General features: G+C 39.7%; 1 protein-coding gene across 1 annotated transcript in view; it reads left to right on the top strand.

The window, feature by feature from the left end:
* Positions 1–13,661, top strand: part of LOC126417182 (ribosomal oxygenase 1) — a 77,952-nt gene that overhangs the window by 13,836 nt on the left and 50,455 nt on the right. The window contains exons 3-5 of the mRNA XM_050085083.1: positions 8,152–8,386; positions 8,469–8,897; positions 8,979–9,192. Coding sequence (XP_049941040.1) covers positions 8,152–8,386; positions 8,469–8,897; positions 8,979–9,192 — 878 coding nt within the window. The remainder of the gene's footprint in view (positions 1–8,151; positions 8,387–8,468; positions 8,898–8,978; positions 9,193–13,661) is intronic.

Genomic DNA, 13,661 nt, shown 5'->3' on the forward strand with positions numbered 1-13,661 from the left:
AAAAATGGCTCAGCTAATTTAATAAGCTGTTATTGTCCTACTCATGTTTGTGCTCCTTCTCTAATGACACCTTCATTGGCATTATGTTTAACTATAATCTTCTTTCAATTAAACAATGTGTATATCGTTTAGTTGTACACCATGATTTGGATTTCCTGTTATGCCACTAACAATGTAGCCATGGCCACTTCTATGCTCATAAAAACTTGGAGTTCAGAGTTATGCAATATTAACGTAGTCACCACCCCAAGCTTTCCTAGCCACTGTAGGAGACTAGAATTAGTTGATCCGAAGATCTCACTAAACGAGGGCGTGAGAAAATAACAATTGTCCAACCATAAAGAACATATGTTTCAGAGATGATTATCAGTTGATACTTGTGTCTGCTTGAATTTTAATTGACTGAGCGCAGCTGGCATCTGACCTCGCAGCATCCACTGCACATGTTGTAACAGGGCAAACTTTGTACAGAAGGCTTCGGCAGAGTGAGCTTTACTGTCAGAGACCTGCTGTATGTGTACCTCTGCCACATCTGCACAGAAGGCAATGTCTGGACAATTCAGCTGCACAGTTGAACAGTAGGCCAATGTTCTTTCGACTGATGAGTCCCAGTTTGGTCTGGGGAGTGGTTCTTGATGAATTTGCATCTGGAGGGAACATAGAACACAATTTTGGGACCCAAACATTGTGGAAAGAGACTGATATCAAGGAGGATCCTTAATAGTGTGTGCAGGGATTATGTTGACCACTCAAACACCTCTTTGTGAAATTGTACATGTCAATCAGCAAGGCTAAACTGCTGTAAGGTCTCAAGACTCACATGCAGTTGTTGTGAGGCACTGTGGGTCCAGTCTTAGAGCTGGTGGGCAGTAATGCTCAACCTCATAAAGCACAGGTGGTTGATGTTTTCTTGGAAACTAAAGATATTTGCACACATGGTGTGGCCTGATTGCTCTCCCGATTCAAATCCCATAGAGCATGTTGAGGGATGTACTAGGCAGACAGGTTGCATCTCGTCAGCATCCTCCACCTGCGCTTAAAGACTTGTGAGCAACTCTGCAGGAAGAATTGCTGTTATTGACTCAACATGAGATTGATGACGTCATTCACAGCATGCCCTGTCGACGTAAGGTCTGTATTGCCGCCAGAGGTGGTCACAGCCCATACTACTGAGCACATTAACCAGTTGTCAGAATGTGTGTGCAATCTGTTAAGTTGGGAAAAAAGAACATTATTTTTGTGTACTATTATGCATGGCACAATTGCTTACATTCTGTGTTCTTCGTTTCTGCTTTACTATCACCCATTTATAATACTTTGTGGCAAAATAAATACAGCCTTCAAAATTTCTGTTTGTTGCTTTAGTATTGGAGCCAATGTATATTGATGACTGGCAAATCCATTTAAAAACAAAAACTGGCTATTCTTTCCTCTTAATTGAGCTCCCTACACAGCAACTCTATCCCCTCCACAGCACTGTATTACTTCTTGGCTGCCCCCTTTATGTAAAATGTTCCCATCATCTGCTGTGGCAGACTGATCAAGTCGTATCATCAACTACAAGGTGTGGTTTCGTGTCCTTGATAAGACACTACTGGCCATTAAAATTGCTACACCATGAAGATGATGTGCTACAGACACGAAATGTAACCAACAGGAACAAAATGCTGTGATATGCAAATGATTAGCTTTTCAGAGCATTCACACAAGGTTGGCGTAGGTGGCAACACCTACAACGCGCTAACATGAGGAAAGTTTCCAACCAATTTCTCACACACAAACAGCAGTTGACCAGCGTTGCCTAGTTAAACGTTGTTGTGATGCCTTGTGTAAGGAGGAAAAATGCGTGCCATCACGTTTCCTACTTTGATAAAGGTCGGATTGTAGCCTATCGCGATTGCGGTTTATCATATCGTGACATTGCTGCTCGCGTTGGTTGAGATCCAATGACTGTTAGCAGAATATGGAATCGGTGGGTTCAGGAGGGTAATATGGAACACCGTGCTGGATCCCAACGGCCTCGTATCACTGGCAGTCGAGATGACAGGCATCTTATCCACATGGCTGTAACGGATCGTGCAGCCACATCTCGATCCCTGAGTCAACAGATGGGGACGTTTGCAAGACAATAACCATCTGCACAAACAGTTCGACGAAGTTTGCAGCAGCATGGACTATCAGCTCGGAGACCATGGCTGCGGTTACCCTTGATGCTGCATCACAGACAGGAGCACCTGCAATGGTGTACTCAACGACGAACCTGGGTGCACGAATGGCAAAACGTCATTTTTTCAGATGAATCTAGGTTCTGTTTACAGCATCATGATGGTCGCATCCGTGTTTGGTGACATTGCGGTGAACGAACATTGGAAGCGTGTATTCGTCATCGCCATACTGGCGTATCACCCGGCGTGATGGTATGGGGTGCCATTGGTTACACGTCTTGGTCACTTCTTGTTCACATTGACAGCACTTTGAACAGTGGACGTTACATTTCAGATGTGTTACGACCCGTGGCTCTACCCTTCATTTGATCCCTGCTTAACCCTACATTTCAGCAGGATAATGCACAACCGCATGTTGCAGGTCCTGTACGGGCCTTTCTGGATACAGAAAATGTTAGACTGCTGCCCTGGCCAGCACATTCTCCAAATCTCTCACCAATTGAAAACGTCTGGCCAATGGTGGCCAAGCAACTGGCTCGTCACAATACTCCAGTCACTACTCTTGATGAACTGTGGTATCGTGTTGAAGCTGCATGAGCAGCTGTACCTCTACACGCCATCCAAGCTCTGTTTGACTCAATGCCCAGTCGTATCAAGGCCATTATTACAGCCAGAGGTGGTTGTTCTGGGTACTGATTTCTCAGGATCTATGAACCCAAATTGCATGAAAATGTAATCATATGTCAGTTCTAGTATAATATATTTGTCCAATGAATACCCGTTTATCATCTGCATTTCTTCTTGGTGTAGCAATTTTAATGGCCAGTAGTGTATATGGCTTGGTTGGGGATGCACAGTCATATGACCATAGACAGTGTTCCATCTCATGTAAAGTAAGTTTCACTGATTGATCAGGAATTAAGCAAACAGAACTTTTACAGGTTCCTCTTTTTTAGCTTGTCATATATATTTGTTTTGTAACAGTTCTGCTCGCATTTATCACGTAAATTATGTCATACATTGCTTTCTACTGTGAGAGTTATCTGTAAAAGATACAAAAACAGTTTTTTTAAACCAGGATATGATGCACTAATGTGCTAATATTTATCGTGATGTATTGAAGGTGTCCATGATCATTGATCAAGCTGTTGTTATTCTCATTTGCTACCCGCTCTGCAGGAAGTACAGTATCTGTCTTTATCCATCCACCTGACTGCGAGTGGCATGTGAATGTTAGATCTAGGCATCCCGGGGGACCAAGGAGGACTGAGGATATTGTACCGATCCCTGTAACCAAAGAGTTTGAGGTGCTGTCTTACTCACTTCAGCTATTCTGGGGAAACTTGTTTTGTCAGGAGGAGGGAAACGCAAAAGGGTCGGGGTCTATTAATCATCAGCAGGTCAAATGTATAGTGACTGTGCAACCCGTTAGGGAAATGGCAGAAAGGGACAGGAAAAGACACCGTGCGCACTCAGTGTGTATGCCTGGAGACCTCATACAACTTGTTGAAGAGGCTGTTCTGGAAGCCACTAAGGGAACGGGGTGCATCCAACTGCAGTTTGTGGCAGATGTCAGAAAAAGTGATGCCTGTCATGTGGGCTCCAAGGTCAGTCATGCATCATTCCAGCGACTGGCAGAGAATGAGGAGACCAGTCTTGCATGTGGAGTTTCAACAAAGTTCACAATTTTCAGTATTGTCCCCAGAACTAATCATGGTCCTTTGGTTCCGAGTCAAGTGGAAGGACTGAACCAGAGGCTTCAAAGGTTCTGCGACATGCTAGACTGTGACTTTCTGGACTTGCACCATAGGGTTGAGAACTGTAGTGTCCCCCTAAATAGTTCAGGTGTGCGCTACACAGCAGAGGCTGCAACTCGGATAGCTAACTGTTTGTGGAGAGCACACAAGGTTTTTTTTATATTAGATGGCTCTCCATCCAATCCAGACAACAATAGCTGTAGGAAACCTAGAAGTATCAGTGTAAGATAGAAATAAATTCCTCCCATAGGTGAGAGTATTAAAATCCTAATGGTAAACTGTTGAAGCATTCCCAACAAAGTGCCAGAGTTTGAATCGCTTCCCAAAAGCAGTGAATACTAGGTACAGAAAGCTGGTTGAACCCTAAAATTGATAACTCTGGTACCGCGCGCCGCGGAATTTGAATCCGCGCCAGACGTCATGGACGTCGAAGACCCATAGAGACCTCTGCACCATAAGCTTTGGTGGCGCGCGCCTCCTGGCCCGCTTTTAGTGTGGGGGCGCCACAATGGAACACGTCCCAGCGGCCAATAGCGGGGCCCCTGAGAACGTACTTAAACGCCGGCCACTTGCTCATCCGGTCAGCCTAATCTCGCTTACGTCAGTTTACACCTCGCTTGCGCTAGACTGCTTTCTTCCTGGTTCATGTACGAGTTTGTTTCCTTGTGACTCTGTTGTTCGGTCTTGTCGTATTCGTTCTGTCCTACGTTGATCGTGTTCGTCCTTTTACGTTGTGTTGTTGTTCGCGGGTATCTCTGCGGGTCCCGCCATGCCTTCTGTCAGTAATACCCCGTGACCGTCCTGGTCACAGTTACAACAATAACAGTGAGATTTTTTGGGAAAATTTAAGCATATATTGAAAGGACAGGCAAATGGGAAATGGAGGTGGTATTTTTGTCACAGTAGACAAGAAACTCAAATCCACAGAGGCAGAAATTGAAGCTGCATGTGAGATTGTTTAGGCAAGACTCAGTATTAGGTGTGGGCGCAAAGTGAAAATTGGATCCTTCTATCACCCACAAGACACCTATGTAACCGAAAACTTTAGAGAAAACCTCAGTTCACTTGTCTGTAAGTTCCCCAATCACACTATAATCATTGTTGGAGACTTTAATCATGCAACAGTTTATTGGAAAAATTACAGTTTTGTTAGTGGTGAGCATGATAAGACAACTAAATGCCTTCTCAGAAAACTACATAGAACAGATAGTTGGGACCGTCACTCATGATGGAAATATATTGGATGATCTAATGGCAACAAAGAGACCTGACATCCTTGAAGATGGCCACATCATAACCGGTATCATTGACCATGACGACATTGTGGCAGCAATGATTACCAAAGGACAACTAAAACAAGCAGAAAGATGTATATGTTCAGTAAGCTAGATAAAAAAAATCAGTAATGTTATGTCTCCGTGAGGAACTTGAAACTTTCACCACAGGTTGGGAGCATGTACAGCAACTCTGGCTCAAGTTTAAAAGAATAGTTGACCACATACTGGATACATTTGTACTGAGTAGAATAGTTAATAATGAGAGAGGACCTATATTGTATACACTCACTGTAAAGAAACTTCTAAAGAAATAGAGATTACTGTGTAACAGGTGTAAAATAAAGTGTAGGGCCATAGATAAAGAGATGATGGATAAAACACTTTTGGCTATCAAGGGAGCTATGCGTGATGCCTTCAGTGACTACCGTAGCAGAGTATTGTCGGTGATCTTTCGCAGAACCCAAAGATATTCTGGTCATATGTAAAGGCTATTGGTGGCATCAGAGTTAGTGTCCAGTCCCTGGTGAATGAGACAGGAACTGAAACTGAAAGTAGCACAGCAAAAGCTGAAATGCTTAACTCCATTTTCAAATGTTCATCTACAAAGGAAAACCCAGGAGACTTGCCTCCATTTAATCCTCGTACTGCTAAAAAGACAAATGAAATAAGTATTAGTGTCGGTGGCGTTGAGAAACAGTTGAAATCATTAATATTGAACAAAGCTGCAGGTCCCAATGGAATCTCACTCAGATTCTATACTGAATTTGCAACTGAGTTAATCTATCTTCTAACTATAATTTATTGTAGATCATTCTAACAAATAATTGTGCCCATTTCTTGGAAAAAGGACAGGCCACACCAGTCTGCAAGAAATGTAGTAGAAGTGATCAACAAAACTACCGTCCAATATCCTTGACAATCTATTTGTTATAGAATCTTGGAGCATATTCTGACTCCAACATAATGAGGTATCTTGAACAGAATGACCTCCTCTGTGCCAGACAGCGTGGATTTCGAAACCATTAATCATGTGAAACCCAACTTGCACTTTTCTCACATCACATACTAGAAGCTTTGGATCAAGGCAACCAGGTAGATGCAGTGTTTCTTTATTTTCGTAAAACATTTGCTTCAGTACCCACTTATGCTTATTGTCAAAAGTACAGTCATATGGAGTATCAAGTGAGGACCTTTTGGTAGGGAGGACACAGCATGTTATCTGATGGAGAGTCATCATCAGATGTAGAAGTAACTTTAGGTGTGCCCCAGGGAAGTGTGTTGGGACCCTTGCTGTTCGTATTGTATATTAATGACTATGCAGACAATATTAACAATAAACTCAGGCCTCTTGCAGATGATGCAGTAGTCTAATAATCAAGTTCTGTCGGAGAGAAGCTGCATAAATATTTAGTCAGATCTTGATAAGATTTCAACATGGTGCAGAAATTGGAAATTTGCTCTAAATGTTCAGAAATATAAAATTATACACTTCACAAAATGAAAAAAAAACGTGGTATCCTATGACTACAATATCAGTGAGTCACCGCTGGAATTGGCGACTCATACAAATGCCTGGGTGTAATGATTTGTAGGGATATAAAATGAAATGATCACATAAAATCAGTAGTGGGTAAAGCAGGTGGCAGACTTTGGTTTATTGGTAGAATACTGGGGAAGGGCAATCAGTCTAAAAAAGATATTTCTTACAAATCACTCGTGTGACTGATTCTAGAATATTGCTCAAGTGTGTGGGACCCATTCCAGGTAGAACTAACAGGGGATATTGAATGTATATGGAGAAGGGCAGCACAAATGGTCTCTGGTTTGTTTAGTCCATGGGAGGGAACTGCACTGGCAGATTCTTCAAGGCTGACAAACTATCCCTAGAAAGTCTGTTAATGAAGTTTCAAGAACCGGCTTTAAATGATTACTGTGGGGATGTACTACAACCCCCTAGGTATCGCTCACATAGAAACTGTGAGCATAAGATTAAAGTAATTACTGCACACAGGGAGACATTCAAGTAATCCATTTTTCCCAAACTCCATTCATGAATAGAACAGGAAGAAACTCTGATAACTGGTACAATGGGGCATACCATCTGCCATTCACCTCACAGTGGTTTGCAGTGTGTAGGTGTAATGCCCAAGGCTTGTATCCTTTTGGATTCTGCTTTATCCCTCTTTTTTTTTTAAATGAAATTCCAAAACACATTACCTGTTAATTTGATCCTTTTGTTCATAAAACTTTGCCAAACCAGTAATAAACTGCAGATCCCCATAACAACTTCTTCCACCTGCACCTACAACAACTACTTAACAATTCTCTCTCTGTGATTAGCCCAACATAGTCCCTTATGTGTTTATTTACAATGTGTGCTTTCTGACAGTACAGTTGTAATAAAGACTTATCATAATTTACAGTGGATAGAAACTAGTTCAAATGAATTTATCTATGCAGCATGGTAAGCAGAAAGTACAAATATTTTACATAAATTGTTTTGTGAAATGCAGAGTTTTGCAATGCCAAACTTCTTAAGATTAATATTTTGACATTAATAGTGATCAATGTAATTGCAATAATGATGATTGTTAATGCTAAAGCTTTATCATTTTATATGAAATACACTGTTCCTGTGTGTATAAAAGTCTAGTAAATTGAAGATTGTTCACAGTGCAAACAAATAATGGCCTTTAATGTAATGTATAGAAGTTACTTTCCTTTTTAGCATGATTATCACTGTTCATGGCATACAGTGATAGGTGTAAATTGAAAATTATTACTTTATATGTAATGTAATTATTGTGTGTCATGATGTATGTTAGTCGTATTTTACTGGTCAGCAGGCGAATCTCTATTTCATTACAATGTACACTTAATAACATTATCTGGACATGTGACTTTTCACATATTTAAGAATTATAAGCAGCATTAATATGATACTGTTTGCAGCAAACACTGAGAGCCTTAAATCAAAGAGAAAAAAGAAGAAGAAAATCTCAAATCGTACTGTAGAGCTGGAAGAAAGAGATGGAGATGAAAACAATGAAGAAGATACGGCTGTCAGTGATCAGTATCTTGAAAAAACAAATGGGCATGAGGAGTCAGAAAACATGGGAAGCATTGAGGAAGGAAAAATAATGTTTGAATGGCTTGTTCATCCTCTCCGTTTTGATGAATTCATGAAGTACGTATGTATAAACACATTAGCAGTCTAATGTACATGATAGACCATTGTTTAATCAAAGCAAATTTCTTTTTGTCACTAGGGATCCATGGGAAAAGAGGCCATATCATGGACAACGGAATAATCCATCCTATTATTCAGCTGTGTTATCTACAGAGATGATAGATAAAATGTTACGTAAACACAATGTTAAGTTTACGAAGAATATTGATGTAACAACATATTCAGATGGAGTTAGAGAGACTTTGAATCCTCCAGGGAGGGCAACTGCAGAAAGGGTGTGGGCATACTATGAAAATGGATGCAGTGTTAGATTATTAAATCCTCAGTCATTCATTCCACAGGTTGGAATGATGGTTGCAACACTCCAGGAATTATTTGGATGTATGGTGGGTGCTAATGTGTATCTTACTCCTCCAGATTCACAAGGATTTGCACCTCACTATGATGACATAGAAGCATTTGTCATGCAGATAGAAGGCAAGAAACACTGGCGTGTCTACTCACCCCGGTTGGTTCTACAATCACTGTGGATTTTACAGAAAGTTCTGATGTACTGCTGAACATTTTCAGTCAATATTTTATGTTGCAGGTCTGAAAAAGAAGTACTTCCACGATTTTCAAGTCAAAATTTGACTCAGGAGGAACTGGGTGAACCTTTACTCGATGTGGTTCTGACTGCAGGGGACATTCTGTACTTCCCTCGTGGCTTCATCCATCAAGCAAATACTGTTCCAGGAGAACATTCATTGCATATCACATTATCAAGTTATCAGCGACATTCATGGGCTGATATTCTTGAAAAGGTACTTTTTTTAACTACCTCTGTTAATTTTTGTCCCTGTTTTGTACTGTATATTAAAGGTGCAGAAATATTCACACATTCAAACTTCACAGTGTGATTTCTTCTCTGCTGGCTGTACAAAAATATCCGTGACAAAATTACATCCCTTGCATATTTTGAATAGAAGATGGGCATCAAAGAATAGTAATTTACCAGCAGTGTAATCACATGTATGTTAAGTATCTTAATTCATCTTAGGATGACAGCACTGCCCAGTTAGTGCAGTGGGTTAAAATACTCGAGGTGGAAAGATTGATTCCAGATATAGGTGTAATTTTTCCTCATCATTTGCTAATTTTAGACTCCACGGTATGGTATCTGGCTTATTAATAATTGTATGACACTTACAGCAAGTCTTCAATAGCCACAACACCCACTATTTCAACCAGCACAACTCCAAAAACTGTATACATCAGTTCTGCTTTAATGACAACATGTTTCCTGCATTAAAACGACACTTTGGTTGACAGTATTTTTGTAGCTTGTTTATTATACTCCATCGACAAATGTCGAAGAAACTGGTAGTGCCCTTGCTGATCCTGTAACTGTGGATGCATACATGTTGTGAGGAATTCAGAACAGCATGATGTAGCAAATTGCTACATGTTTAGAGATTAGGAAGTTTGTTTAGTGCATCTGTTTTGAAGTCAGTGTATGTCTTGTGAAGACATGGTGCCACTGATAGTGGATTTAAAATATTTTAGGAGATTTCTGATGTATTACATTTAGCCAATCATACTAAATATAGCAATGTAATGAAAAGGATGGTTGCTACTCACCATATAGTGAAGATGCTGAGGCACAGAAAGGCACAACAAAAAGACTGTCAGAAAGTTTGCTTTCGACCAACAAGGTCTTTGTCAAAAAAATTCGACATACACTCATAGAACAAAGATACTTATATCTACCTTATGTTCAAAAGTTGGCATAATCACTCTGTTTAGGTGCTACACAACTTTCAGAAGACTAAAAGCAAATTTGGGAAATCGTTTTTTGGTCCTCATGTTTACATGTTACAGACTGAAGTTGTTTAGCTAGACAGGTCAAATATGTATTTCCTTTGGAAATCAACTGTTATGATTTTTGATGTAGTCTGCACAAAGCTTGCACCTGTTCAGTGAAATATTAGAGGTACACAGCTTCATATTCAGTCTAATGTTTCTACTTTTTCTTCATTGGACAAATAGTCACACCATGCACATTAGCTGAAATTTTTAACAAGTCATACGCGCATAATCCAAGAATATTTCAAAGTTAGTTGTATGTTTACATGGGAGCAAAAATCGATTGTGGGAGTTGAAATCCAACAACTAGAACCACGTTTCCAACATTGATATTGGAGTATTTACAGTTCATTATAGTAAAGATATCATGACCAATCACAAGTATTTTCAAACTGTCTGTACCACGCCGCTAGGTGGTAGTTGTGACTGTCATGATATCATTGTGTTACACAAACACATATTCTGTTTTTCATTGTCTGGCCACCTGCAGTGTGAACCTTCTTTTGATGCCATGATGGATTTCATTGTTTCGAAGCTAAAGTGCGACATTTGGTTATCACCATATTATAATTTGTATACTAAGAAAATATCATTAATAATGGCACTTACACATAAAAGATCTATCAAAATCACATGTTCACATTATTTTTGGTGCAACATGTTGCAGTAAAAATGTGGAAATGCCATGTCGATGTATAAATGTGTTATCTCCATCTGCCAGATGAAGCTACTTTTAAAACTGTAAAGCCTGATTCCATATTTGCATGTGTACAGTAATCATAGAATAGCTACAGAAAGCAGGTACAATTGCAGCACAGTTTTAACAGGTCAGAACAATGTTCAAAAACACATTTTCTTTGTACTGCTATTTCTCTTTTGGTTCTCCAAATCGTTTTCTGAAAAGATATGCACACCTTGATGTACCCAAAGTGTGCGTATTAAGATATGACAGGTGTCACAATAGATGACAGTGATTTCATGTGATGATAAATCCATAATATTCATGGAGCAAACGAGATATCACATAATTATGTAAAAGGCAACAATTTGTTACATAACAGAAATTCACTCACATAGATTTTGTACAATTGCTTATATCTTTTATTCTCGCATTTGCTAATGTCATATTTCTTTGATCTTATATGTCAATAAAGATATATATTTTAAAAACAATTAACAAGCAAAAAGGCTTTAAGATTATCACTAAAAAAAGAATGTATTTTATTTATTTTGAGAAGTTGTAAATTTTTATTTTTGGTTGAAGAGGGCTATTTTTATAAAGATAAACATTTCTCTTGTGTAAACATGGAGATTCATTGTATATTTTTTACTTTACTTTGGGCATTCAGTTGATTGTTATTATTTCCAATCACTTTAAATGTTCTCAGTATTTATACACAGCCAGGATATGAACTATGAGAGTATTGAATGAGAGATGCACTATGTATGTATGTATGTTGACCTTGTACTGGTAATTGCTCTCATATTTCTTTTCTTAGTGAGGTGATTATCATCATGATAGAACACTATACACTGCCAATCCATAATTCATCAAACAATGACATTCTGTATATTTAAGATGTAAACAACTCTAATTAAGAAGTAACATGAGGCCTAGAAAATATAACATACAGGTATCAAAATGTGTCTCGTGAACAGGGTTTTATTCCATGTTGCTGACTAATTTTGACTGCTTGGTCACTTTCAAATAAACTTGCATCCATGTTCTTACATGCAGTAGTAACATCTTACATGTCATACAAGAAACAGAACTTGAGAGAATACTGCAAGAACAGTGGAATTTCAAGAACCACATTAAAAAGCACACCAGTAATTCAGGTTACAGTGTGCATACATATGGACAAATTCACAAGAAGGTGAGCTGTCTGATACTGTGCTTTACATTGTGGTTTTTGGAAATATTCTCTCATACTTCATTATTTATTACAACATCACAAATGACATGTTAATGCCATATGAATGAAGAAATGAAAATGGATACTTGAAACTGAATGAACTGTTGAAACTGAGGAATAGTGCAGAATGTAACATTGTATTTCAAATTGACAACCTGAATAGGCCATTTTAGTTGATTGATGAAGCCAAGTATGAGAAAAATCAAATTGGTAACAACACAATATCATTACCTGCTCTGGTTTTGGCTTTTGAGGAAGAATGGCCAGCCATTCCTCCATAGACATTCAGATACCTCACTGAAAAACTGTAGGGGGCCCACCATTCTCTGGTGAGTCTGTTCTTGGCTATCACTGGTCCTCAGATTTTGCAGCACCTCATCCCTTTCTGTTCTTTAAGTCTATCTTCATGCAGGAAAACATGTCCTGGGTATTTTTGGGAATACGTTCAAAGTTTCGGTAGCCTGGCATCAAAACAGTCCTTCATCTGTATTTTCTTTCTTTCTTCATTCTCCATCTTTTCTCCTTCCTCCACCTTGCTGCTTGAGGTCTCTCTTTGTTTCTTCTTCCTCCTTGTGCACTCCGGAAGAATGGCCCATGCGTTTGATACATAACGGGTGACAGGGTAAGGCGTAATTCCCAGCTATGGGTTAACGGGTAGGGATCACATGTACCCGCTGTTATAGGCCAGGCCCAGGGAGGAGTTGTTACCTGAGCAGTTACCTTCCCAGTTGCCAATTGGTCCCTCTGTCTGGAGTTCAGAAGGTGTGAACAATTACCTAAGGTGAGTGAGGCCCCCATATGAAGGGGATCCCCAGACAGAAGGTGCGTGCCATTGGAGATGCTGGCAATCGTGGGAGATTTTTTCACAGTGAGCCAATCATCTTCATCTCAATCCCATTGAACAAACGTAAATGGAATGAGGCTAAAGATTCAATTGTTCTCCCAGGTGCAGCTCAATTCCTCTTTGTCACATACCGAAGGATGTCAGTCTTCCATTACAGTTAATCTGTTTTTATTTGGAAAGGTGTTGATACAAGTACAAGCTCTGTGAAGTCCTGCCCTCGCTTATGTATTGGTACTTTGCTTTTGGAGATCAATTGTGATTTTCATGCACAACTACTGCTTATTTTGCTTCTCCATGTCTGTACTGTTCGTGTTGATGTCCATTGTATGCTGAATTCTCTTCATGTGGTGTTACTTATACTCGGGTGCTTGATGGTGTGACTGAGGGTGAAATTCAACATTATCTCTCTCATCAGGGCATCACTGTGGTCCATCAGGTAGCAAAAAAGGTTGATGCAAACTTAGTGCCTACAAGCACTCTTCTTCTCACATTTGATCAAGTAGTGCTTCCATTGAAGATTAAGGCAAGCTATGAAGTTCGCCCGTATATTCTGAATCTGATACATTGCTACCAACATTATAACAACACTTGTGTGTCCTGTCAAAATATGGCCAAATGTGTTAGTTATGCTAGAGATGCTCACGAGATGCGATTGCTCGCCCTCTCC

Source organism: Schistocerca serialis, chromosome 8 (assembly GCF_023864345.2).
Source record: "Schistocerca serialis cubense isolate TAMUIC-IGC-003099 chromosome 8, iqSchSeri2.2, whole genome shotgun sequence".
NCBI lineage: Eukaryota > Metazoa > Arthropoda > Insecta > Orthoptera > Acrididae > Schistocerca > Schistocerca serialis.